At 45.8% G+C, this 25,595-nt stretch overlaps 3 protein-coding genes and 1 pseudogene across 3 annotated transcripts; 2 read left to right on the forward strand and 2 right to left on the reverse strand.

Annotated features, from left to right (window-relative positions):
• Positions 1–212: 212 nt before the first annotated feature.
• On the forward strand, positions 213–5,718 carry LOC102711882 (cytokinin dehydrogenase 8). The gene is made up of 5 exons (XM_040523447.1): positions 213–1,062; positions 1,526–1,653; positions 1,781–2,041; positions 2,156–2,418; positions 4,870–5,718. The coding sequence occupies exons 1-5, from the start codon at positions 453–455 to the stop codon at positions 5,207–5,209; spliced, it is 1,602 nt and encodes a 533-aa protein (XP_040379381.1). The 5' UTR covers positions 213–452; the 3' UTR covers positions 5,210–5,718.
• Positions 5,719–8,075: 2,357 nt separating this feature from the next.
• LOC102712438 (UDP-glycosyltransferase 73D1-like) lies at positions 8,076–9,809 on the reverse strand. The gene has a single exon (XM_006652469.3). It carries the CDS (start codon positions 9,742–9,744, stop codon positions 8,275–8,277), a length of 1,470 nt encoding a protein of 489 aa, XP_006652532.1. The 5' UTR covers positions 9,745–9,809; the 3' UTR covers positions 8,076–8,274.
• A 2,706-nt stretch (positions 9,810–12,515) lies between these two features.
• LOC102712165 lies at positions 12,516–14,192 on the reverse strand (annotated as a pseudogene).
• Positions 14,193–20,910: 6,718 nt separating this feature from the next.
• On the forward strand, positions 20,911–21,809 carry LOC102712717 (two-component response regulator ORR5). Its single transcript, XM_006652470.2, has 5 exons — positions 20,911–21,100; positions 21,197–21,243; positions 21,345–21,422; positions 21,559–21,629; positions 21,722–21,809. The coding sequence occupies exons 1-5, from the start codon at positions 20,980–20,982 to the stop codon at positions 21,807–21,809; spliced, it is 405 nt and encodes a 134-aa protein (XP_006652533.1). The 5' UTR covers positions 20,911–20,979.
• The last annotated feature ends 3,786 nt before the right edge of the window (positions 21,810–25,595 follow it).

Raw genomic sequence — 25,595 nt, forward strand, 5'->3', positions numbered from 1 at the left:
TGATTGACCGGCGGGACGGGCTGAGGCAGCCGTGGACCCACGTGGATACCGTGCCCCAAGCCTCTCCAACCCCGGTTTCCATTAGATTCTCGGGGCCCGGCTGCGCCCCCTTCTCCTCCCTATAAAAGCCCGCCCCATCGCCAACCGCGAGTCCATGTCAAATTTTGCTCTCGCACTCGTTATCACCCGCTAGCTCATCGCTCCTCGTCGGCCCCCCCCTGCTTCCTTCTCACCTCCCTTTCTCGCTTCCATCCATCCACAGTTCTTGTGGGAACCCGAGGATCGATCCCGACGGGGACGTCGTCCCGGTCCAGGCTGCAATTATCGAGCAGAGGGCGGCACGACACCCAGAAGCCATCAAGCTTCTCTTCTCCTTCTCGGTCGGTCTCATCCACGAGCACCCGCCGGCCAATGCGCATGCGTCTGTGACGGTAGGAGGAAGAAGCTAGCCCATGGAGCTCAAGGCGCTGTACCTGTGTGCCGCCGTGGTGGCTGTGCTGCTCTGCTCCTCGGTCGACTTCATCCAGAGCCCCACCGACGTGCTCGGCCCGGTTGCGCTCCTCGAGCCGACGCCGTCGTCCGCGAGGGACTTCGGCGCCGTCGTCTCCGACGCGCCGTTCGCCGTCGTGCGGCCCGAGTCCCCCGACGACATCGCGCTCCTCCTGGGCGCGCTGTCGTCGGCGGCTCCGAGCCCGAGGGCGACGGTGGCCGCGCTCGGCGCGGGGCACTCGCTCCACGGCCAGGCCCAGGCGCGCGGCGGCATTGTGGTGGATACCCGCGCACTGCTGCGCGACGTGCAGGTAGTGGTGGCGCCTCCGCCGCGGGGCCACGGAGATCATAGCGGCGGGGCCACCGAGCCCGCGGCGTACGCCGACGTCGGGGCCGGCGCGCTGTGGGTGGAGGTGCTGGAGGAGTGCCTCAGGTTCGGCCTCGCGCCACTGTCATGGACGGACTACCTGTACCTCACAGTAGGCGGGACGCTGTCGAACGGCGGCATAAGCGGCCAAACGTTCAAGCATGGCCCCCAGATCAGCAACGTCCTGCAGCTTGAGGTCGTCACAGGTATTGCACGACCACAGCTTGCGTCCTCTCTCTCTCTCTCTCTGCGACTGTGACTCTCCGAGAATGGAAGGGTTGTGAGTACCTGAGTGATCTCAGCCAATTTGTGGGAACCGTGTTTTATACGTCATTTAAATAGTTATAAAAAAATTAAAAAAAAATAGATTAATATGAGATATATTACTTCGTTTTAAATTTAACTTCTATAAGTAGTATAAAAAACAAACAAGACAGAAACTAAGTATATGCATATCTATAATTGTTTTTGTTAATTTTGCCATAAGTTGAATTTAAACTTGCATATTTATGGAATGATATAACTTTTATATATATATATATATTTATCATGTTAATTTTTTTATATTTTTTGATGACTATTTAGATAACATGCTAAGAAACTGCTACTGTGAATTTTCTTCTCGTCACAATTTTGTTTTTTTTTATGTTCTTGCCATGTCGTTTGCAGGTAAAGGGGAGGTGGTGACATGCTCCCCCACAAAGATCCCCGAGCTTTTCTTCGCAGTTCTCGGTGGGCTCGGACAGTTCGGCATTATAACCAGGGCAAGGATTCCGCTCCAACTTGCCCCTCCCAAGGTACATACATGTCATCTAGAAATAGGAATGTGAAAAGCTGTCTTCTTTTTAATTGACCAGCTTTTGTATGTCTTAAGCCTTTGATGGAGCAACTTGTCATTGTTAATGTTGCCGTCATGATCATTAGGTGAGATGGGTGAGGGCCTTCTACGACAGCTTCGAGACCTTCACAGGGGACCAAGAGCTGCTGGTCTCAATGCCGGAGCAGGTGGACTATGTCGAGGGGTTCATGGTTCTGAACGAGCGGGCGCTCCACAGCTCCTCCATTGCCTTCCCTGCACAGCTCAACTTCAGCCCGGACTTCGGCTCCATGGGCAGGAAGAAGGTCTACTACTGCATCGAGTTCGCAGTTCATGATTCCCAGAAAGACAGCTCCAATGCAGAGCATGTCAGTCTCCTAATATATCTTTTATGAAAGATCAGTCACCTAATCAATCTAGCACACCAATTAAATTAGCATATCCGTTTTAGTAACAGAAAACGACTACCGGATTTTATGCAGGCCATGGAGCTGGTCTCAGAGAAGCTGAGTTACTTGAGACCCCACATGTACAGTGTGGACGTGTCCTACTTCGATTTCTTGAACAGGGTCAGGATGGAGGAGGAGAGCCTGAGGAGCCGGGGCCTCTGGGACGTGCCTCACCCATGGCTCAACGTGTTCGTGCCAAAGCACGGCATCACCCGGTTCAAGGACCTGCTCATGGACGCCATCTCGGCGGACGACTTCGAGGGTCCCATCCTCGTCTACCCTCTGCTCGCTGACAAGTACGTCCATTTTCTATCACTCCTAAACCTAATTGTGATTTGTTCCAGTTCAACAAAAGTATTTTAAGGTATCAAATACCTCAATATACCAAATCATTCCTATATGTTGTTAGATTTAATGATCAGAAATGATTTGGTACCGTGAAGTACCGGTATCTCGAGATATTTTTTATTATTTTTTGTTGAACCTTAAAAATTGCTCCTCCTAATTAGCCCTTGGCTAGGAGCATTTCCATGCTATGCCAGTTGTGTTAGCTCAGGATAACACACGCCGGCAATAAAGTTGCTAATGCTAGCAAAAGGCTTCGATAATAAAACGGGCAAGCAAAGATAGTATAAAGTGATGTCTTTCCTGCAGCATTTGCAAGATTTGCATGCACAAAAATTATTCAATGATGGGGTGAGATCGCCTTGTCAGTTGTCACCCACAAGAAAAAGATCTATGAAATGTTCCAGATTTTGGAAAAGGAAAGTGATAGCCTTTTTGGCGATAACAAGAAGCAAATTGCAGATAAGTGCTGATATGATGATATCTTGAGGCCATTGTATCATCTTTTCTTCCTACTTGGGTCGTAGTTATCCTCTCCAAAAATGGGTTGCACGGCATGTTGGCCCAATTGTGACAAGGCCATGGCATCTCTCAACAGCAGCCTAGACCTCATGAGTCATGACTTTTTTTCTGTGAGCCACGCACCTCTCCCGTCAGTCGTCACACTTTACAGTACTCCAATGTTGCTTCCAACACAGGAGTCCACTTTAGGGGCTGTTTAGTTCCCAAAAATTTTCACCTAAAAATATCACATTGAATTTTTAGACATCTAAATAGAGTATTAAACGTACATAAAATGAAAAACTAATTGTACAATTATGTAAGAAATCAAAAGACGAATCTTTTGAGCCTAATTAGTACGTGATTAGTCATAAGTGTTACAGTAACCAACATACGCTAATGACGGATTAATTAGGCTCAAAAAATTCATCTCGCGGTTTATAGGCCAGCCGTGAAATTTGTTTTTTCATTCGTGTTCAAAAACCCCTTCCAACATCCGATCAAACGTCTGATGTGATTCACTCTAAAAATTTTTGCCATCTAAACATGGCCTTAGCTAGCTTGGTTCTCTTGATATACTCCCTCACCCAAAATAAAACCATGGTTGGCTCATTTTGTTTGTCTCAAAATATGTTTAATCTTCAGTAGTCATCTACTCATTTTAGTAGAGTTTGTGAACAATAGAAAATAAGTGTACTGGAAGTATAGATAGAGTGAACGATAATTATATTAGGATTTGATACGGTACAGAGCATTCTAAATTTTCTTTTTATATTGAGATGTATGAGAACTGAAAAATGATTATTTTGACACGGGCTATAGTAGCATGGGGTTCAAACTATTGAAAACATTTTTTAGTTGTTATCTCTTCTCTAATTTCTGTATTTTTTATGAGATCTAATCATCCAATCAAGCAAACAATTTTTAAGCATTTTTCCTATGTTTTATGATCTTTTATTTTTATACACTTATATTTCTATCTAAATTCTTCGTACCTTTTGCGATCCTGCCTTTCGAATGGGAGCTAGGAGAGATTTTGTTCTTGAGAGTAGGCACAGATGCCTATACGGTGGAAAAAGATTGCAGATGTGTATACAGTAGAAAAAAGATTCCATGTGTCTTTTGCTGTTCTGCAGTGCAGTGCGCTTCGATGTGAACAGTGTTGGCGAGCGGGGAGCAGGGTCGGGCCTGGCTTGAGTTTGACATACCACCTCGATCCATTCTCTTTGCAAGAAACTGTTTAGGCTACTCGTACTAGCATTACCGAGAAAGCTGAATATTCACTAATACGTGATCGCTTAATATAAAGTACACCGGGTAACCCCGGCTTGGTTTCAAAAAAAAAAACTAATACGTGATCGTCTTCGACTGTGTGATGGAAGCAAAGCTTTCGGACGGCACTGGCATTGATTAGTACCCCAGGAGTAGTTGATTACGGCTGTAGTTGTACGGTCTTACAAGTTGCAACCTTTGCGTTGGTGGCTACGGCAAACCAATAGTCCATGCCCACCGTCCGTCCTTCCCGTTCCCGGTGCAATCACTGTACAGATGCATCGGATTAAGCTATAGGCAGAGAGTTGCAGCAGCAACCACTGTACAGCTACAAGCAGAGTTGCAATAGGCCACTGCTCGTGTGGCAGACTCAGAATAGCCCACCGTGCCTTCTCTGGTCGGGCGGCAGACGGATTCCCTGCACCTCAAAATCCTCCGGGTCGGGTCGTGGGTCGTGGCGTGATCCTGCTGCAGACAAGATGTGGTTTTTGCCTTTTCCAGACAGAAAATCTGATCTCCTCTGGAATGCCAAATTTGGAAGGCGCCACACGAACACGAATCCGAATAAATGACTGACCGCATCAAGGCGTACTGTAGTACTGACCCGGTTTTTGGGGACGCCTTTTCAGGTGGGACAGGAACACATCGGCGGTGGTGCCGGCGACGCCGGACGGGGTGATGTACATCTTCGGCGTGCTCCGCTCGACGGACCCGGCGCGGTGCGGCCGCGCGTGCGTGGAGTCGATCCTGGCGCAGCACCGCCGAGTGGCCGACGAGGCGTGCCGGGGCATCGGCGCCAAGCAGTACCTCGCGCGGCCGCCGTCGCCGGCGAGCTGGCGCGACCACTTCGGCTCCAGCTGGGGCCGGTTCGCGGCCCGCAAGGCCCGGTTCGACCCGCTGCACGTGCTCGGCCCGGGCCAGGGCATTTTCCCAAGGACGGATCCCGCGGGGCGGCGCGATGCGATGTGATGGCGACGCCGCCGGCGCCGGCGACGGCGCAAACAGGTGGTCGCGGTTGCTCCCGCTCACGTAGGTGGTAGGCTCGTTAGCTCGTATTGTTGCTAGCTGCAGCGACATTTTTCAGGCTGAGATTTCATCAGTAGATGTATCTTCTGCTTCTGTGAAGTGAAGAGTGTTCATTTGTACGTGGTTCTACCGGTTTGTATGTTGTTTAGGTGATTGTTTGTGGGAACCGCACAAAAATGTTTGCGAGGGGAAGCGTCTCTCGCGTGTCCTGCTCAATTTCTATCGGCCCTTTCTTTTAATTTTGCCTGAGATTTTATTACCTCTGGTATGGGCTGCCCGTACAGTCGTATGTAGACGGCAGAGGAAGGTTCACAGGGGTTGCTCAAGGCCCAACCGGGATATGCTCGTAGAAAGGAAAAGTCCATTTAAAACTATATGTCAGGTTTGATTTACTTTGTTTCGTGGTTTAGAACTTTAGATGGTGATTTGGCATCTAATCCTTTATATGTTATTTCGAGCTGGATTTCATGCAATGTGACATGTGACATGTATGTAGTATATAAATAATACTACGTATATAAAAAGTTACAATCATATGTTATCCACATGTTAAAATATATAAATGCAATAGGATCTGGAGGCTATTAGAATGAGTGGTCTTAGAGTGGTCTTAGAGTGTCAACTATGACGAGGACACGTATCTAAAACTTGGCTTCACAAGTGGTTTTAAATTTCACTCTTGCTATTGATCAAATGTTTGATTTTTGTTCTTCTGTCAAATACACGTCCAATACATGGAGGCTGGGCAATACATGGGGGCTGGGGAGGGCGTGTATGTGTTTTTTGACTTACATGCACGTTTTCATATTATCATCCAATAACAGTGACATAATTTGATTAATGAAATTAAAATTTTAAACATTTGATCACTAGGCGGATCCTTTAAATTTTTATTTCAACCCCTAATAATATCTATTTTAGTCTATGCACTTTTCTTTAATTTATATAGAGGTTTCAAATTTTACGACAAACACCCTACAATCCATTAAAAATAGGCTAACTAGAAAATGAGATCTCGTCCAGATGAGATATGTTGGTATCATCTGAAATCATCGGTCTGCGTAATGAGGTAGCACGGAGGGTGTAGCGGAGTTTGCGGCGAAGACGATAGAGGGGAGCATGGCAGATAGAGATTAGGGGGACGACAAAGCCATAAGAGGAAAGCAACACGTGTGGAGATTGGCATCCACAGTGAAGCCGACAGAGGAACAATACGGCGCAGAGGGAAGAAGTGATGAACAGAGGCACGGGCGCGAGGGGAAATCACCGGTGGTGAAGGAGAAGGGGTGGTTTGACAGTTCATTATGATATTGTCCAAACATGACGTTGTTGAATAGTTTTTAAAATATAAAATCACCCTCACACTACCCAATCTCCACCCTTTACTCCAAGTCGTTCACTCTCATCGCCTCCTCTCCATTGCCATCCTCCTCTGGCGCATTACGAAGCCCTTCACTGACACTTGTCCTTGTCCTTACCCTTACCCTCATCAACGGAGGATGCAAATCGAAGGTAACTACGGAGTCGCGGATTTGAAGGCGAAGACGATGTTGGCTCTTCAACCATTCTTCTAGGTGTCTTTCCTCTTCGGCCATCCTCCCAATGTCGATTGTCGCAGCCGGCCCGCGTGGTGGTGTGGCTGGTGGGTTCCCAAAGCATGCAAATCGAGACAACAATCTATTTGGCGGTGACAAGGGTTATCTCTAGGAATTGGTGGCCGGTGAGTGAAATGCAAATGAATCCCTTAAACACAATGGCACGGCAACACAGATGGAGGTTGGAGCAATCGCTAAGACGCGGTGTTTCGGTAGTCACTTGCCGCCGTGGGCTGAATATTAGAAATATGAGCCCTTACCATTTGGCTAAGACAAACGACATAGTTTCAAATGAAAAAGAAATTTTGAATAAAACTTTTATATATGTATCCTTAACAATCTAAAAGCAAAAGCAAAACCGAAAAGATAAGACTGACTACGATGAAAAAACCCACTTTTATATACATGGTCTTTAAGATTGAAAATTTAAACTTTGGGCTACAGGCAGAAGCAGAAGCGAAAGGATAAAACTGGCTAAACTTTCGTTGTAGACTTTGGGGGCCCTCCAGTTTGTTGGATCCCTCAGCGCTTGGCCCTAGTGGCGACACGAATCAGAAAGGACGACTACGACCTCCGTTGCTTGCCTCATATCCATCATCCTCGTTGCTCGTGTGTGTAGACCATGGTAGCAATGGTCGGGTCGAGGAGGCCGCTACGGCGTGGTGAAAAAACTATCCTGTTTCTTTGATCCGATGCATTTTTGGCCACCATAGCCCCTCTGTCACCATCCACCCCCCCCCCCCCTTCCCTATCTAGATCTGGTCAATATGGTCCCCGGTGATTCGTGGATCCGCCATCTCGACAGATGAAGTTTAGTAGAGGAGAAGCTCGTGCAAGCACGAGGCGAGGCTACGTTCTTCTTCCAGTGCATCTGACGAGGAACTCGTATGGTGCAGGAGAGGCGAGAGTCTTGCAGAAGCAACTCGGTCCCACCCGTTGTCTTCTCCGTATCAGCATTTGCACTACTTGGACTGAGGAGGCCACTCGTTGCGATGGCACACTGTGCATGCCCTCATGCTCCTTGTCCCTTAGCTGGAAGTCGGTGGTGTGCAGCCCAGTAGCCGTGTTGTTTCTGCCTTTCTCGGCGTGCGCATACGGAAACGGTTATAGTTCCAGCCATACTAGGCCTGCTACATGATCATTTTTTAGGAAGCTCCAAAACAGGTGACGAGAGACCATACAAGAGTCTACCACGAGAGGTGTCAGGTGTGATATCACAATGCAAAATATTAATGAGAAATCAATATAAGCAGGGAAATGATCTTCCCTTTTCCAATCTTTGCACACGGAACTGCGTTCATGACGAGTTGACGACAGTTCAAGCAAGAAACCAAATATCTCGAGTACATCAATCATCAAACACAAGAAATTATTCAGAAATGAGATGAAAACCCAACACACAGTGATCAAATTTCAAACAGCAGACCGGATTAACTTCTCCAGATTCATGTAGGATGACCCGTCCTTCTCCAAAGCAGCATGGGCCTTGGCTTTGAGCTCCTGAACTTTCTTCACCCTTTCTTCTCCTTCGATTCCTCCGTCCATGAGGCTGTTCAGTGCCCTCTTCACCTGTTCCATTCCAACCTCAGCCTTCTCCTCGCCACCGCCACCGGTCAGCGGGCCACCGGTGGGCTTCGTCACGCCGATGGACACGCCGATCCCAAGCACGTCCACGATCAGCTTCTCGTTAATGAACTGCTCCGCGGTGAACGGCCATGCAGCCATGGGCACGCCTGCGGCGATGCTCTCCAGCGTGGAGCCCCACCCGCAGTGCGTCACGAAGCCGCCGACGGCCCCGTGGGACAGGATGGCCACCTGCGGTGCCCACCCACGCACCGCGAGGCACTGGCTGTCAGCGACGCCGTCGGCGTCTGTGTTCTCCCGCAGCCACTCCTTGACGTCGTCGGGCAGCGAGCCGGCACCCTTGATGATCCAGAGGACAGGCCATGGGCACGACACGAGCGCCATGCCGAGCTGCATGAGCTGCGCGGGAGGCATCCGCCCGGCGCTGCCGAAGCTCACGTACAACACGGACCTGCCCTTCTTGGCGTCCAGCCACGCCATGCACCGCTTCGCGTCATCCGAGGAGGCGCGCGGGTCGTCGACGGTAGGTGAGCGTGACAGCGAGACGGGGCCGACAGCGAACACCTTCTTGCCGGTGACCGCGGCGAGGCGGGTGGCGGAGTCACGCTCGAGCTCTTCAAAGCTATTCACCAAGATGCCGTCGACGGCCAGCTCGAACTCCCGGAATTCTCTCATCCTATCCTCCACGGGACAGGACGGCAGGAACTGCAGCGGCAGCTGACGCCTCGTGAGCCTGCACCGGAATGGCGGCAGGATAGGGACGTCGAAGAGCTCGTCCGGCGAGGAGACCGCGTCGTGCGGCTTGTGCGTGTTGAGGTACTCGCAGCAGAGCAGGGAGAACGCGCAGAAACCGTGGAAGATGAAGCACGGCGCGCCGAGCTCGCGCGCCAGGACGTGCGCCCACGAGTGAGATATCCCGGCGACGAGGCAGCTCGGTCGGCGCGGGCTCATGAGGCGGCAGTGCTGTGCCACCGCGTCGCCGAACTGCATGGCGGCGTCGAAGAAGCTTGGCACCATGTCCGGCGAGGGGAGGTGGTCCACCCTCTCGCACCCCTCCGGTAGCCCGGCCTCGGCGGCCGGGAACGGGATCGTGGTGACCGTGATCCTAGAAGTGCCCTGGTCGCCGGCACTGTCCACGCGGCTCTGGACGAGCTGCGCGTTGGCCGGCGTCGTGACGACGGTGACCGCCGCGCCGTGCGCCGCGAGGAAGCAGGCGATGTCCACGATGGGTATCATGTGGCTGGTGGCCAGCCATGGGATGACCACGAAGTGAGGCTCCGGGCTCAGGGCGCTCTCCATTTCCAATTCTCTGCGGGATTCGCTTGTTGCAGACTTGCAATCGGCAGGCAGGTACAAGTATGGACTTGTTTGATTCCTTATCTTGACCTCTTTTATTGTTTCTTTTTAGAAAATGGCATATCCTTCTTTTATTGTACAAGGGTGTAAACATTTAAAAGTATATTAATGTTAATTGATCCTCTGTCCATTATAGAGTTTGGCTGCTTCCAACCATTATTCTACCAAAAAAATTAATGCTACGGGATATTATGATATTTTTTACTATTTAAAGCCCATAGATATCAATCAGTACTCTTTTTGTTTCATAATATTTATAGATTTTATGAATGTTCACCCCTTTAAAGTTATCGTCCATTAGAGTGAGCATCATAAATAATATGAGCAGACTCTAAAAATTATCACTTAAATTTATACTTAGTTGAAGAAAGAGAGAAAAGTAGAGAAAATAACAGCGGATCGATCTATAGTTAGCTACAACATGTAGCTCATCTATCTTAATACCCCATCAACAAAATAGAGGATGGTCAGTGAAACACATGGTTTCACGGTCACTCTAACGCATCTCCATTTCTAGGCATTGTTCATATGGGGAGAGATAAACTCCAACTTTAGAGTTCTCCCTCCTTACTCCAAATGGGAAAAGAATATCTTTGAGTACGTAGTTTATGCTGGATGAGAATTGCAAGTTGATATATATTAATAGAATATATGCTGAATGGTGTTATATCTTTGAGTACATAGTGAAGGATTTGCTGAAGTATAAATAGATATGGAGAGGAAAAAATCTTTTTTAGAGTACCATTCAAATGGAGATATGGAGGAAACTTTTTTAAAGTAACATTCAAATGGAGACATGGAGGACTAAATTTGGATGAGTTGTTAGGCAACATTGTATGTATAAGGGGTAGGTCGGGTATTAATGGTATTATATATTTATATGTAACTATTATATAATACTATTAAATTGATTATAGGTGATGTTAAATTTTTGAGCTAGTCTATACTGCTATTGATTCCAAAGGATTTACCACATTTTACGGTGTCTCGCAATTTTTTTTTTCAGGATTCACCATTTCAAAGCATTTATTTTTTAAGAAAAATATGTGTGAGATTCTACTATTATTGTCAACCATTGCTCTCTTTGCGGCATAAAATTTGTCAATTTTCCTGTGATCAAGTCGTTAAAATGTTTATTCATAAAGGAAATCATGTTAATTGGCACAATGTGAGTGAAGCATTTTGAACAGCTGGAGATGGTGTTATGGGCCTAGAGTAGAGATCGCTAGGGGCTTGGTTCCCCGCTTCCATTGAAAAATTCATCACTAAAATGTCTCTAGAAGAATGATTATTTTTCTCTTCAAATCCTACTTAGGCCGTGTTCTTCTCCCCTATTCCTCTTTTTTTACACATGCATCTTAAACGGCTAAACAATGTGTGTTTTGTAAAAATTTAAAGTTGCTTTAAACAACCATAATAATCTATTTTTCAATTTTTATAACTAATAATCAATTAATCATGTATTAACCTATTATTGTGTTTTCCGTGCCGGATAACAAATCCGTTGCCGAACATGGGCTTTAGAGCATCCCCAACAGCTCATCTATCATATCCTCTAAACTGAAAATGGAGGATGAAGGCTACAAATTGAGCTCCAACAGAACGGTCATCCTATCATCTATTTTTAGATATCATCCAGATTAGTAGAGAGAAACTTTATATTTGGATGATCTCTTTCCATCCTCTAAAGAGATACGGATGATGTCATATATAGATGATCTGGTGGAGTACAAATATATATGAATGATGAAAGTGTTTTAGATGATCATCCAAATAAAGATATAGATGACCAAATTTAGATGAGCTGTTGAGGATGCTCTTAGCTAGCTAGCTAAAAAACATATTCAATTCCAATTGAAAAATCAAATTTTGATTTATAAGCATGAGCCAAAGCAAAAATAGGAGCGTGTAATATAGTACATGGCGCCTGCTACGATAACATTAATTCAATAGAGTACGATACATCGAGTATATTGTTGATAAATATTCGAAAGGTGTTCTGGTGGAAATCACTTAATCAAGGATCAAGATGAAAGTGAACGTGAAAGCGATATTAGCCCTAGTGTTTGTGTACGTGCAGGTTTTCTTTTGGACCTTCTCTAACTAGTAGCCGCATTTTGATGTTTGCTACATGTCCTTAGTTTCTAAATTATCGCATAAAGTCGTCATGACGCCGTGTGTGAATACGGAAGATTCGTAAGAAAGATCTCGGTGAAGCACGCATTTTCACCCATATTTTTTCTTCTTATGCTTTCTTATGCTTATACGTATAAGTTAAATTTTAAATTTTTAATCTTAAATTTTCAATTAACTTTAGAGTTTTTTCACAAAATCTTATTTTTCAGTTTTAAATTTTAGATCGCTTAATATATATATATATATTATTCATAAATTATTTTACATTTATCGTTTGGCTTTTTTCACCGTCAGCCTCTTTCTCATGCCATAAGAGACGTCGTACCCTATGCTACACATCGACATCCACCGGTGAGAAGAGAGGAGGGGGAGAAAAGGAAGGAACGTGGAGCATACAACTATTTAAGTGGATCCTGCTATTTAATTTTTTATTATCGTGACTGATAGATGGATCCCATGTTTTTATAATATAATTATTGTATGTACCATGTTTAACCAAGTCAACATACCAATTAATAATTAAGTAGAAATGCTAATATTTATGTCACGTGGAACAAAATTAATGTCAAAACCGGCCGACGGCGGAGCTACATACACCAAATTTTATTCCGAGCAACTACATAATGGAATCTCGTTAGAACAGGATAAATTATAAACTAGATGATACGAATTATTTAATATTATTCGGTACCAAATGATATCATCTACTATCATCACCACAAGACAGCACGGAGGACACGAGCGAGTGTAGGGGAGTCGCATAGTTTTTATGAATTTTATTTGTGGGAGGTAGAATGGATCAATCTCTCCAAATTAATGTATGACGATCCCCCTTCCTTCAAAGCAGCACTTGCTTTGTCCTTCAGCCCTTGAGCGTTCCTCCTCATGTGCTCCCCTTGATTCATCAGCTTCTCCAGCGCCTCCTCCACCTGTTCGGCTCCGATCCCCGCCTTCGCCTCAACGCCTCCGAGCTTACCAGCGGTCAGCAAGTTCTCCGTTGGCTTCGTCACGCCGACGGACACCCCGATACCCAGCACGTCCACGATCAGCCGCTCGTTGACGAACTGCTCGGCGAACAGCGGCCAGGTGACCATGGGCACGCCGGCGGCGACGCTCTCCAGAGTCGATCCCCACCCGCAGTGCGTCATGAAGCCGGCGACGGCCGGGTGGTCCAGGATGGCAACCTGCGGCGCCCACCCACGCACCACATGGCACTTGCTGTGCGCGACGCCGTCCGCGTCGGTGTTCTCACGTAGCCAGTCCTGGACGTCGCCGGGCAACGTGTCAGCGGCGTTGATGACCCAGAGTGTAGGCCAGGGGCACGAGACCAGGGCCATGCCGAGCTGCATCAGCTGCACCGGCGGCATCCGCCCGGCGCTGCCGAAGCTTACGTACACCACGGACATGGCCTCCTTAGCGTCCAGCCACGCCATGCACCGCCTCGCTTCGTCTGACGCGGCCCGCGGGTCGAGAACGGGCTCGTGGCAGAGCGAGACGGGCCCGACGGCGAGCACCTTTTTGCCGGCGGCCGCTGCGAGCAGCGCGGCGGAGCCGTGCTCCAGCTCTTCGAAGCTGTTCACCACGACACCGTCCACAGCCTTGTCGAATTCCCGGAACTCCTGCATCAACCCGCTCCCTATGGTAGTGGCCGGCAAGAAACATGGCGGCAGCTGCCTGCCTAGCACCTTGCACTCGAACGACGGCAGGACCGGGATGTCGACGAGCTCGTCCGCCGACGCGAACACCTCGTGTCGCCGTTGGGCGAAGAGGTACTCGATGCAAAGCAAGGCGAACGCGCCAAAGCCGTGGAAGATGTAGCACGGCACACCGAGCTCGCGCGCCAAGCCAAGAGCCCACGTGTGGCACGTACCCGCGACGATGCAGCGTGGCCGGCGGGGAGCATCCTGCTGACGGCAGTGCCGCGCCACGGCGTCCCCGAACTCTCTGTTGGCATGGAAGAAGCTAGGCACCATGGCGGGAGACGGGACCAGGTCCAGCCTCTCGCAGCCCTCCGGCAGGCCGGCCTCAGCGGTCGGGAACGGGATCGTGGTCACCGTGATCCCGGCGCCGCCTGGCGTGACGCGGTCCACACGGCTCTGGACGAACGGTGAATTCACCGGCGTCGTGGTGATGGTCACCGGCGCTCCGTGCGAGGCGAGGAGGCAGCCGATGTCGGTCATGGGGAGGACGTGGCTGATGCCGCCTATCCATGGGAGGAGCACAAATTAAGGCTTGGACGTGGCTGCCTCCATTGATTTCCAAACGAACGCAAGTAAAGTTGATTAATTTGGCGCGATAAGATGGGATTTTACTTTTTGGATAAACCGCCGGATGGGGAAGAAATTAAGATGGATAACTTGGCTATCAACAAAACGGCGACTGCTTAGTTTAACTGTCCTTGTGTCGACTGACATGGTAAGTATGTGCCGTTATATATGCAGGTCATTTGGCTGTGGCAGTGCGTAATCGTATGCGACAGTGCGCCTATAACACATGGTCAAAAGCTAAAGTGTCGACATGTTAGCTGCATTGCATACGTGTACGCAGGAGCTAAAGCTGCTTTATTTTCAGGGACTTTTTCTCGGCTTTTGACACATGCCTTTTAACCTAACAAACAATGTGTTTCGAAAATTTTCTATATACAGGTTCTATAATGTGAAACCAAGAGTGTTTTCGATTAATTGTGATGGAAAATTGATAAGTATGAGAGAAACATGTGTGTTAACTAATAAGAGTCAGGTCACGAAATCTATGCCCGCAAAACGGTGGTTCGGATTGTTGTGTGCAGGTGTTTAGGGTCAACCTTGGTCAACGACAGACCGAGATCAAACTTAGGGAAAATTATGGTCTAGCACGGTCGAGGGTGTTGGGTTACAAGGTGGGACACAAGCGTGTACGCAAAAACGAACATTGTGCGGAAGCGTCGGATTTTGTGAAGAAAAATCGCGAAGAAATTTCAAAGAAGAAAAGGAGCAGTACATGTGCATGGATACGTACGTACTAAGCAAGATGCTGCAGGCTACTCATGCATTGATTGGTCAAATTGCTTGACTTAGTCAACATGCATGCATGGTGGGATCCATGGACATGCATTTGCATGGTTTCTGTCTGGTCCATGGACATGCATTTAAATTTTACGCTTTTCGTATTTAAATTCCTATCGATATTTCCTGCTCTGTTTTATTTTTGATATCTCTATTCCTGTCTTTCTATTTTCACGGAGATATTTTTGAAGTTTTACGATCGAATTGGAATTTTGTTTTTGGGGATAGTTACATTTTAGCTATATTCACCCTCCTCTATAGCCAAATCCGATCTCACATATAATCATATCTTTATAGATATATTTTTCAACTCTACACTTTAAGTCCATAGCCTATACTATTAAATAGATATAAAAAAATTTTAAAAAAATCTTCCATTCTCTAAAGGACGGTCTCACTAACTGTACAAGCTGTCCTGGTCTTCGATTTTTTTCATGAAGAATAGTCAGGTTAAACAGCCTTGACAAGGCACAGAGCGCACTCCCGGATATTTTGAAGGGGAAGGGAAGGAACTCGACAAGAAACAGATGACACGTTGACCACGCTTGATTTTGTGAGAACATCATAGACACACCGCACACAGTATCTGCGTTATACTGCTGCACTTAAAAATATAAGGATATTTTAAAATATTTAGAGAATATTAAAGTTGAGAGAAATACTATAATAACATTTCTTAATGAATACAGTATAGATGAGATGAGAGGATGGGTATGAGAAAAGTACTAAGTCTAGAATAACTAATGTGATAAATAATTTTATAAATCGTTCTAGAACTAGATTATATTGTTCCACAACGACGGATCGATTAGCTGTACCATCAGAGAGAGTTATTACCGAGGAAAGTAGGGAAGTTGGATTGACAAGTTGGCACGGCCATCAGCGTAAGAGGTGACGCATGGACATGAGATTGGGACGGGCTCGAACATGCAGCCCAAAATGCCAAGTCGAGCACAGTACTGTAGGGCCCAAAGGAGCCCAAGAAGCGCAGCCCTTCGCGCAACTCGTTGCCGGTGCAATTGAGTGGAGCCCACCTGGAGCCTCAGTCCGATTCTCCCTCGGCTCGCCCAAAGGCCCACTCCGCGTCACTGTATCGCTCGCAACACGGGCGGCACATATTTAAATTTAAATTGTTAGTCTCGAATCATTTTTATAGTTTTTCACCGTAGTTTTATTTCTCATGCTTAGCCTTTTAAATCATACGAACATATATATAACTTTTATTTATAAATTATTTTTTATTTGTAAATATATGTTTTTCCCCTTAATCAGCCAGACCGTCACCCCCAAGCTCTGGATTTTTTCTTGCCAAGTTTTTGATGATTTCTCTCGTACAGTAGCGGCGCAAGTGACCAACCCGCCGGCGGCCGAGCTGAGGCAGCACTCAGCAGGCAGCCATCATCATCGGTCAAGCCATGCAGGCTGGCGCTGGCCAAAAGTTAAAAAGCGCACAATTTGGGGGTCCAATCGACCGTATGACGCTGGAGATTCGTTGCGTGTGAGCAGCATGCCGAGTCAGGAAGGCCAGGGATCCTGCAGGCTGCTGTATGCTGTCTGCGTCAAAATATTTGCTCCCCGTCTAGGGCGCCTGTCCCTTGCAAATCCATCATACCCTACTGCTACAGCTAGAGGTGAAATGTCAAACTACTATACTACAGCCAAACAGAGTAGGTCAAACATAGATACTGCTAGATAGAGAGAGATATTCTGACGCAGCGCAGGTGACGACGGCTAGGAGGATGATGATCCCCGAATAACATGAATCTGTGCTCCAATTATAGGTCACTGTAAACGTAGAGACAAGTTTTGCACTGGAGTACTGTAGCTAAACGCCTTAATTAGCAACGAGCAACTATTTGACCTGCCTAATCCTCTATTGCACCTAGTACTTGAGGTTGGTATATTTTCTTAACAGAAAAGCTAATGTACGCCATGTCGTACGAACAGGACGATTAATGATCAAATCTCCTCTGCGTCACACGTCTTCATGCTGCCGCGCCAAGTGCCTCCTCTGCACCTCCTCCTCGCTTCGCTGAACCTCAGGCACCTCATCCTCATCTCTTCTTACTCCAGCTACTCAACAAGCCTCAGGAACTCATCGTAGTCCAGAAACCTGTCGCCGTCGGTGTCTGCCGTTGCAAGGATCGCTGCGGCCTACTCCTCGGAGACGTCTTCGCAGTCGCGCAACTCGGTGACCGACACCGTACCGTCGCCGTCCTTGTCGAAGGCCAAGAAGACGAACGACAACGGCGTTGTTGATACATGTTGATATCTTATGATACCATATGATGCCACTTAGGACCTAGCGAATTGATAATTGTTGATACCTTCTAACATTTTTTGGTATAATCTGACATATATTGATACTAATCGGTATCATCCAGGTTTTCATATAAGAATCAAGTGATACCGATCGATATTTATTGATACCTGTTAATACATGCTGACATCATATGATACCACTTAAAATCATATGGTACCACTTGGTACCATGTGATACATGTATCTTTTTGAGTTTCCCTTGTCACACGAAGCTATGATACTAGATGATATCAAATGATACCAACTGATATCATACCAGTGGTATCATCTGATACCAGCTACACGCCGGTACATGAGGCGCATCTGAGCGCGAAGGCGATAAAGGCGTGCGACACGCTGCGGTGAGAGTGCGACGTGGCGGCGCACTGTGCGAATTCAAATTAAGCTCAAGGCAAGGGCATTAGGACATTACCTTCAAAAAGTTATGCAGCTTCCTCAGCCTAGCCAACTACCACCAATGCTAGCTCTGGCATATAGGACGAATGCTACAACCTAGACCACCACCATCCTCACGTACAAGGGTAGATCTAGCAACCAAATATTAGGGGAAGGAGCCCCCACAACCTTCATGCTATATATGATCCGCCCATACTTACGTATGGGAAAGTTACCAAGGGTGGACTTCTAAAATAACAACTTGTGTCTCCGTCGCCTTTGGCAACATCAACCTAGGGGACTACTCCTTCCTCACTAATAACGATAGACAATCATCACTCACATCGTTGCCTTGCCTCGATGCCCATAGCCACCACACTATCATGATTACTGCACCAATGGGCTACCCTACCACCACTCTCTTCTTGTTCACCCCATGGTTTATCGGTGGCTTGCTTTGGCAACTGCAGGGTAGAAGCAAGACGATGAGATTGGCTTCGGATCACCTCAACAGAAGAAACAAGAAGCAGTTAGTTAATAGTTGACCTGTTAACTTCGCGTATAAATAGTACTTCCTCCGTTTTAAAGTGTAGGATGTATTTTATTTTATTCGGACAAGATATCGACCAAAGATTACGGTATCAATGTATCACCTATGTGCCATAAAAATATAGCTATAAGAAATTACCTACGAATACAAATAGAATAATATTAATAGTCTACTAAAATTATATCATAATACAGTAAGCTTTCATGCATCAAGCTCATATATTAAGCAATCACTCTCAGTCACTAATACCAATGGCAACGCCTCAACCGTGTAGGAAGATAAGAGGAGCATCAACATGGACTGCATTACCATGAATACAAAGATAACCTTCATGTATATAAGAATGGCACCTACTAAATATGCACTTCATGTGAGTTCAACACTTTGGGTCTGCATTGTGAGTGTCCTTACATTGTGAATGTCCTTAGATAGATGGCCAGGAGAGTTATTGATCAACATCTTGCACCATAGAACGGAAGAGTCCACTGGTAGGATAGTTGGCGGGGAAATAGGCATAAGCTAGTTAGGTTAGGCAAGGAATGGAAGTGGCCAGTGCAGAAGTAGTGGTGGCACCGCGGGATGTTGGAGACGGGATAGATGTGGAAGTAGGAAGGAGATGGCAAACAAGTGAATAGCTATCTTGGTTGTTAAGGTGTGCTTATAGGGGAGAAGGCCATCATAGTACCATACGGCTTCGAGTTTGACGACATGAAAGAACTACACTCATGTTGAGGATGGAATAGACAATAAACCAAACTCTCAATGGGTTTGAAGATACACGTGATCAAATTTGATACATCATTATTTATGCTACCCTGTGGGTCACGTAAACATGCACATGCACGGTAAAAATGATGAAATCACTCTGAAAAAGTATGCTACCTACATGACAACGCCCGGTTAGCAATCAACCACATTAATCAATTTAACTGTTTAGTGACGAGTGCAATATGATACCAACAAATTGAGAAAATTAAATTATACTCTATATATCACTTGAATCGGAAATCGGAAATGGCAACAACTTTAGAAAAACTTTTAAAACTCTCGAGTGGATATGACATAATTCTCTTGCATGTTATCCAAATATATATATATTGAAAAACTCGTGTCAATTTTTTTGAAGTTGTTTTATAATTATTTGGTTGGATGACATGTGAAAAGGAGGGACATTCTCTCAAGGGATTAAAATCCTTTTCCACAATTTCATGGAATGATGCTCAGCTGGGAAGCGCATTCGCGAACGGGCGCTTATTGGAGGACCCCTCAATATATCCTTTATCCATTAGTGTGTACGTTCATGTCCTTGTTTTTCTTTTGATGCAGGTATATTTGCTAGGACTACCGTGTTTCCGTTCTTGCTGTATCCACTCATGTCTTTTCAATTCAGTTATTAGCATCCAGCTATTAGAGATTCGCTACATAATCTCTCAGTTTGGAAGTAAATAGTGGCGGGCGCATCACTATCTTTGACAGTTTAACTGCGTAATCTCTCAGTTTGGAAGTAAATAGTGACGTGAAATCGTCTCTTTAATTTATAGGTACAGCATGCATGGCAGGGAGTTATCTCTGGGCTGTCGCTAGCTCGTGACGAGATACGGCGCATCTCCGAGATACACCGTATAATCAAGTGCGAGCAGTACCTCAATTACTGACGTACAGGTACAGCACCGCGCGAAATCGCTCAGATACGTACATAGTAGAGCACAAGCCTGCTAATGCACGCATGTACGTACATCCAGACATGTACTGCAAAATGGCTGTCAATTAATCTGTCTTCTCGCTCTCGATCCATGCATACAGGAGTATAGCTAGTACGGTGTATTTACGATTCCAATAAATGAGATTTCGAGGAAACCTACTCTGTTGGTATCCGTCGTACCCTGCTACTACAACCTTGATACAGTATATGTGCACTTGTACAGCTATGCGATACTAACACCGTATGTACACCGCTGCTACAGCATACAGGGTGCAGAAGAGATCGATCAAGGAGTGTAAAGCACAGAGATACTACTAATCTATTATTACTCCAGTAGTGGAGTATACAGTAGTGGAGTATACATACTTCAGTAGTACTGCGAGAGCAAAAATGCAGCACGTCGTACGCATGCACGTATACGCAGGGTTGCTCGATCGAGATGGAGGAGGAGCTCATTTAAGAGAAAAGATACGGTGGCGCCGGTGACCGAGCCGGCCAGCCAGCCAGCCGTGCCAGGCAGGCAGGCAGCGAGTTAATACGAGCACCACCGTTGGCACTTGGCAGCGACAAAAGATACGGTTTCGCTGCTGGCTCGCGCACCGCCGTTTTGCTCGCTCGGCGCGCGTACAGTAGTACGTGGCGTCCGCGGATTCAGCCCACTGCACCGCGGGCGCGCGCGCGGCGATGCGTCACGCGCGCGCAGGGAGAGCTCGTGGGGGGAGATGGATACACCGGGGGGGAGTATCAGATCCGCGCCGCGGGCCGTATCGATATCTCTTTGGATTCACTACTAGCTATCTAGCTCGCGCTTCCACCCTGCCGCGATATCGATCACTCTCGGTGGGCGCGCCGAGCCGCCGCTGCACTGCTCTGCTTCGCGACCGATCGATCCCCTCCCTCGTCTCGTCTTCTCTCTCTCTCTCTCTCTCACTTGTCTCCGTTCCTTGGCCTCTATATAAGACGCGCCCACGTCGCGGTCACACACCGAATCCCTAAAGCCTTTTTCGCTCCCTTTGAGTTTTGCCCGAGAGAGAGAGAGAGATCCGACCATGGCGACCTGCAGGAGCCGCGGCGTCGAGAGGGGCGGCGCGCCGCACGTCCTCGCGGTGGACGACAGCTCCGTGGACCGCGCGGTCATCTCCGGCATCCTCCGCAGCTCTCAGTTCCGCGGTACGTAATACCGCGCAGCTTGGATCTCTTCTCGTTTTTGTTTGGATGCACCGGCTTCTGAAAGGCTCAGCGGTATCATTACGTGCACGTGTGCAGTGACGGCTGTGGATAGCGGGAAGAGGGCTTTGGAGCTGCTAGGCTCGGTAGGTTCTATTGCCTGATAAACATCTATCGCTTTTCTGATCGACGTAGAGGAGTACCTCCGAGTGCAAGGTCGTAATAACGTTCTCTTCTTGGCTTGCAGGAGCCGAACGTGAGCATGATTATCACTGACTACTGGATGCCGGAGATGACCGGGTATGAGCTCCTCAAGAAGGTCAAGGTAACTAATCTAGTGATACGACCACCGTTTATTTGTGCCAACTTAATACGTACTATATCGTTCATATAGAACCAAGATTGTTACTGCTACCAGCATTACCTGTCGTGACAATGCCAAATGGCGTATCTGCTTGCAGGAGTCATCCAGGCTGAAGGAGATCCCCGTTGTGATCATGTCTTCGGAGAACGTTCCCACGAGGATCAACAGGTTTGTACGCGTCGTATGGGTGCCAATATCTGCCCAAATACTACGAAGATATTCTTCTCATTGACACCTTTTTCTTCTTCCTGCTTTGCAAGGTGCTTGGAGGAAGGAGCAGAGGATTTCTTGCTGAAGCCCGTGCAGCCGTCCGACGTGTCGCGGCTGTGCAGCCGCGTCCTCCGGTGAGCGCTGCCGCCGCCTGGGGTAGGCAGCAGCGGCAGGCGGCGTCGTGGGCGACTGAAGCGTTCCTGCGTGCATACGCGGCTTCAGTGTTTTGGGGGGTTTGGAATGAATAGAAGCAGGAGCCGCAGCAGTAGTGTAGCCAAACGCCCGTGGGCGTGCAGACGTGGTTAACGAGTACTATGCGTTTTGCTTCTCCCTTTTCTCTACTTTTTCTCACGAGTTTGTGTTTCCCTGTGTCGATCAGTAGGCGCTTTTTTTGTTAGTTTCTTCAGTAGAAAGAACAAGCTGCAGCAAGTGTCAAATGGTGGTGAAGTTTCTTTTGTTTTATCTCGTGTAAATCCACTGTTAGCTCGGATTTTCTCATGCGTTTTGTTGGGTTGATTATTATGTCAGTCAGGCAGGCAGAGGATCGTCGGCCACATTTACTCGTTCTGGCCTTCTGGCAGATATGCATGCACTGTCGTATCTCTCGTAGCACTGTTTTGCCCAAAAGAATCGGAGTAACTACGGAACAGTGACAACCGTAGGATTGTACAGTTGATTACTCCGGTGCCTACAGGTCCCGGATTGTACGCTCGTATTTATTCATTTTTACGTGCCATTTCTGGAAACATGTCCTTCAAGGTAAACTGGGTGCTCTGCTCCTACGGTCCTGGGGGCACAGTATCTTGGTGCAGGGCAGATTGTCTGTTATGACAGCAGTTCAGTGAAATGGCATGCCAGGAAAAAAACATCTTTTGTTTTTCGTTCATGCTTATTATTATTAGCCAAATTTTGATTTTACATTATCAGATTTGGATGTGATTTTAGATTTTTTAGATTTGGAGTACTACCTCAATCTCACAAAAACATTACTTTTAGTTGTTCTCATTTGTCCTCAAAAGACTTTTTTAAAATGATGGTTACATTTGAGTTTGGTAAAATGGGGGAACAAGTATATTGAAATTTGAAAATATAGGGGACAAATTGTATTAGTTTTTGAAAAATATGGAGGATATTTCAGTTTTATAGCTGTGTATTGATTTATGTGAGGTATGATAATGAAGTTTTTTTTTTCGACGGAGGGTGCATCTCTTTACCATTATTTATGGTTCAGTTGGAGCTATTGTGGACCTTCGTGCATGTAGAATCGTGTTTAATTCGACCGAAATGACAATCCAATTGATATCAATGCTTTGCCTTTTATGTTAGACTGACATGTTTCCCATTTTGTTGCTGACAAATGCATAGTACAGCCAAGCCCCCCTTATCTTGCACCAGTAACGTTCCTTTGAATAAGGGAATAAGGGGATGTTTAGATGGGGCTAAAGTTTTTAGCCCCATATTACATAAATATGGGATGTTTCGACACTAATTTGAAGTATTAAACATAGATTAATAAAAAAACTAATTTCATAAATGAGTAGTAATCCACGAGACGAATTTTTAAGCCTAATTAATCTATAATTAGAGCATGTTTACTATAGCATCACGTAGGCTAATCGTGGATTAATTAGGCTCAATAGATTCGTCTCGCGAAATAACCTAAGATTATAAATGAGTTTTATTAATAGTCAACGTTTACTATTTATAATAAGCGTCTAAACATTCGATGGGACAAGGGACTAAAAATAAGTCCCTTGTCCCAAACACCACCTAAGAAAAATAAAGAGAAAATCTACTGTGGGTTACTCACTTTGTCACCATTGAACAATATGTCATCGAGTTTGTCAAGTTCACTTTGTCATCATTCAACGATATGTCATCGAGTTTGTCAAGTTCTACGATATGCCCTCGATTTTGTGGAACTTACATAGTATACCACTGCCGTCATCAATTTGGATGTTAGCCTTGGTTTACATTGGAGAAAAGACAAATTTGCCCTTGGAAGACTTGCTGCACCCTGATGTGCACTGCCGATTGCCATCTATGATATTGATGATAATGATAATAATTACAGAGAATCAACAATGTGAAAAAACATGATGTAAGAAAATTATGATAATATATTTTAAATATAAGGGGTTATTGTATAACTGATACTATTTTAAGAGCTAATTGTATATTTCCATGTTTCTTCCGTGAATAAAGTCATAAAAGATGGATAAAAACATGCATATTTTCTGGTTGCATTTTCTTGCATCGCTGATTTATGGTGAGAATGCTATACATATATACAACCATGCATGTAACTAAGTCAAGCTAGTGGAAGTAATTGCATTTGGCCTACCTAAACTGCTCCCATCTCAGATTCATAAGGATAAGCACAAAAGGTTATACATCTTCCGGTTTCTTTCCTGACCATATATGCTAAAACTCTGAAACATAAAGAGCAAATCCAATCTTGAAACTGTAGATATTGACTAAAACTGCACCCTAAGCCCTGCAAATGGTGCTCGTCTTCTTCGTCGTCGACTTGGATTCATGGAACGTGATCTCGAACCAGCCGTGCAGCTCAGCGCAATGCTTGCAGCTGCCGTGCTCCACCGCCTCTGCCACCACCAAGGACATGAATTCGACGAGCGAGCTGCAAGACGAGGACGAGGATGACGGCCAGCAGTTCTTGTAGCATGCGGCGGCGCCCGGCGTGTCCGGGTCGTCGTCGTCGTCGGTGGTTGGCCCCAGCATCTATCTCGGCACCAGCACGGCAACCTTGCCGTCGATTAGCTCGGCGATGCGTGTCACCTCGTCATCGGTGATGTCCAGGCGTCTAGCTCGGCAAACGTCTCTGACGCGACGTTCATCGCCGTGTCGGCCTCGCACATATCTTTTTAAAGGTAATATCGTGAAATTTCCATCTCTACGCAAAAATCTAGTGACATCTGTGAAGACGTCATATTGGATATATCTGCAACATTGTCCCTATAGAATGCATACAATGACAATAGCTCTGATATCATCGGGACAAGTGACTGGTCTACATCTAATATATTCTCCGGTATTATCTTCTATTTTAGTTTGACACCAGTTGATAGCAGTGGTGGGAGTGAAATTCGATCAGCTTAGGATTGGACGTTTGAGGAATCCAAGTACTAACACATGTTACATGATTTGCAGTTTTTTAAGTCAAGCTATTAATTTGTAATTTGCAATCATTTGTCTTGCAATACCAGGGATAATTGGTTGTATTTTCTCATAGAGTTAAGTCCGAAATGAACAAATTCCATTATCTTAAACAAAATGTCCCAACTCTAAGGGCTTATTTAGTTCTCTACCCTACCAATTCTTTATAGAGGCATATGTTGGTACTACCAATTTATTATTGGTAGGGTAGAGTTACATTTGCCCCTCAATTTTTTCTTTTTTCTTATGCTTATAAGCAAAATTTAAATTTTTAATATTAATTTTAGAGTTGATTTTAATATATTTATCGTAGTTTATTTCTTATCCTTGGCTTTTAGATTGCTAAGAACACGTATATAAAAGTTGTATAAATAAATTATTTTTTATTTACAAATATGCCTAGATGATCACCTCTTGGTTTATACCAATATGGATCCAAAATTTGTACTATAGTAAAGAAAGTTATAGAATTAAGAACATTGCCAACTACTCTATTTGGTTTCAAATCAAACCATCATACTTGCTATTCAAATCTACCCCCAAAAATAGAATGACACATTTTGGCATCAACCCAAATGTATCATTTTTTTTAAAAGGAGTGATGGTTGGCATATTTATAAATAAAAAATAATTTATGAATAAAATTTTATATACGTATACTTAGTTATCAAAAAGCTAATGATAAAAAATAAACTATAAAAAAACCTCAAAATTACTTTTAAATTTAAAAATTTAAATTTTAGCTTA

Source organism: Oryza brachyantha, chromosome 4 (assembly GCF_000231095.2).
Source record: "Oryza brachyantha chromosome 4, ObraRS2, whole genome shotgun sequence".
Taxonomy (NCBI): domain Eukaryota; kingdom Viridiplantae; phylum Streptophyta; class Magnoliopsida; order Poales; family Poaceae; genus Oryza; species Oryza brachyantha.

What these genes read in the sequence shown, in the direction of transcription:
- LOC102712438 (XM_006652469.3), bottom strand. Translation starts at nt 9,744, where the DNA reads ATGGAGAGCGCCCTGAGCCCGGAGCCTCACTTCGTGGTCATCCCATGG.
- LOC102712717 (XM_006652470.2), top strand. Translation starts at nt 20,980, where the DNA reads ATGGCGACCTGCAGGAGCCGCGGCGTCGAGAGGGGCGGCGCGCCGCAC. An exon ending in CCGCAGCTCTCAGTTCCGCG is followed by an intron (nt 21,101 to 21,196) that starts GTACGTAATACC and finishes GCACGTGTGCAG; the next exon opens with TGACGGCTGTGGATAGCGGG. An exon ending in GTTCCCACGAGGATCAACAG is followed by an intron (nt 21,630 to 21,721) that starts GTTTGTACGCGT and finishes CTGCTTTGCAAG; the next exon opens with GTGCTTGGAGGAAGGAGCAG.
- LOC102711882 (XM_040523447.1), top strand. Translation starts at nt 453, where the DNA reads ATGGAGCTCAAGGCGCTGTACCTGTGTGCCGCCGTGGTGGCTGTGCTG. An exon ending in GCAGCTTGAGGTCGTCACAG is followed by an intron (nt 1,063 to 1,525) that starts GTATTGCACGAC and finishes TGTCGTTTGCAG; the next exon opens with GTAAAGGGGAGGTGGTGACA. An exon ending in TCCAACTTGCCCCTCCCAAG is followed by an intron (nt 1,654 to 1,780) that starts GTACATACATGT and finishes CATGATCATTAG; the next exon opens with GTGAGATGGGTGAGGGCCTT.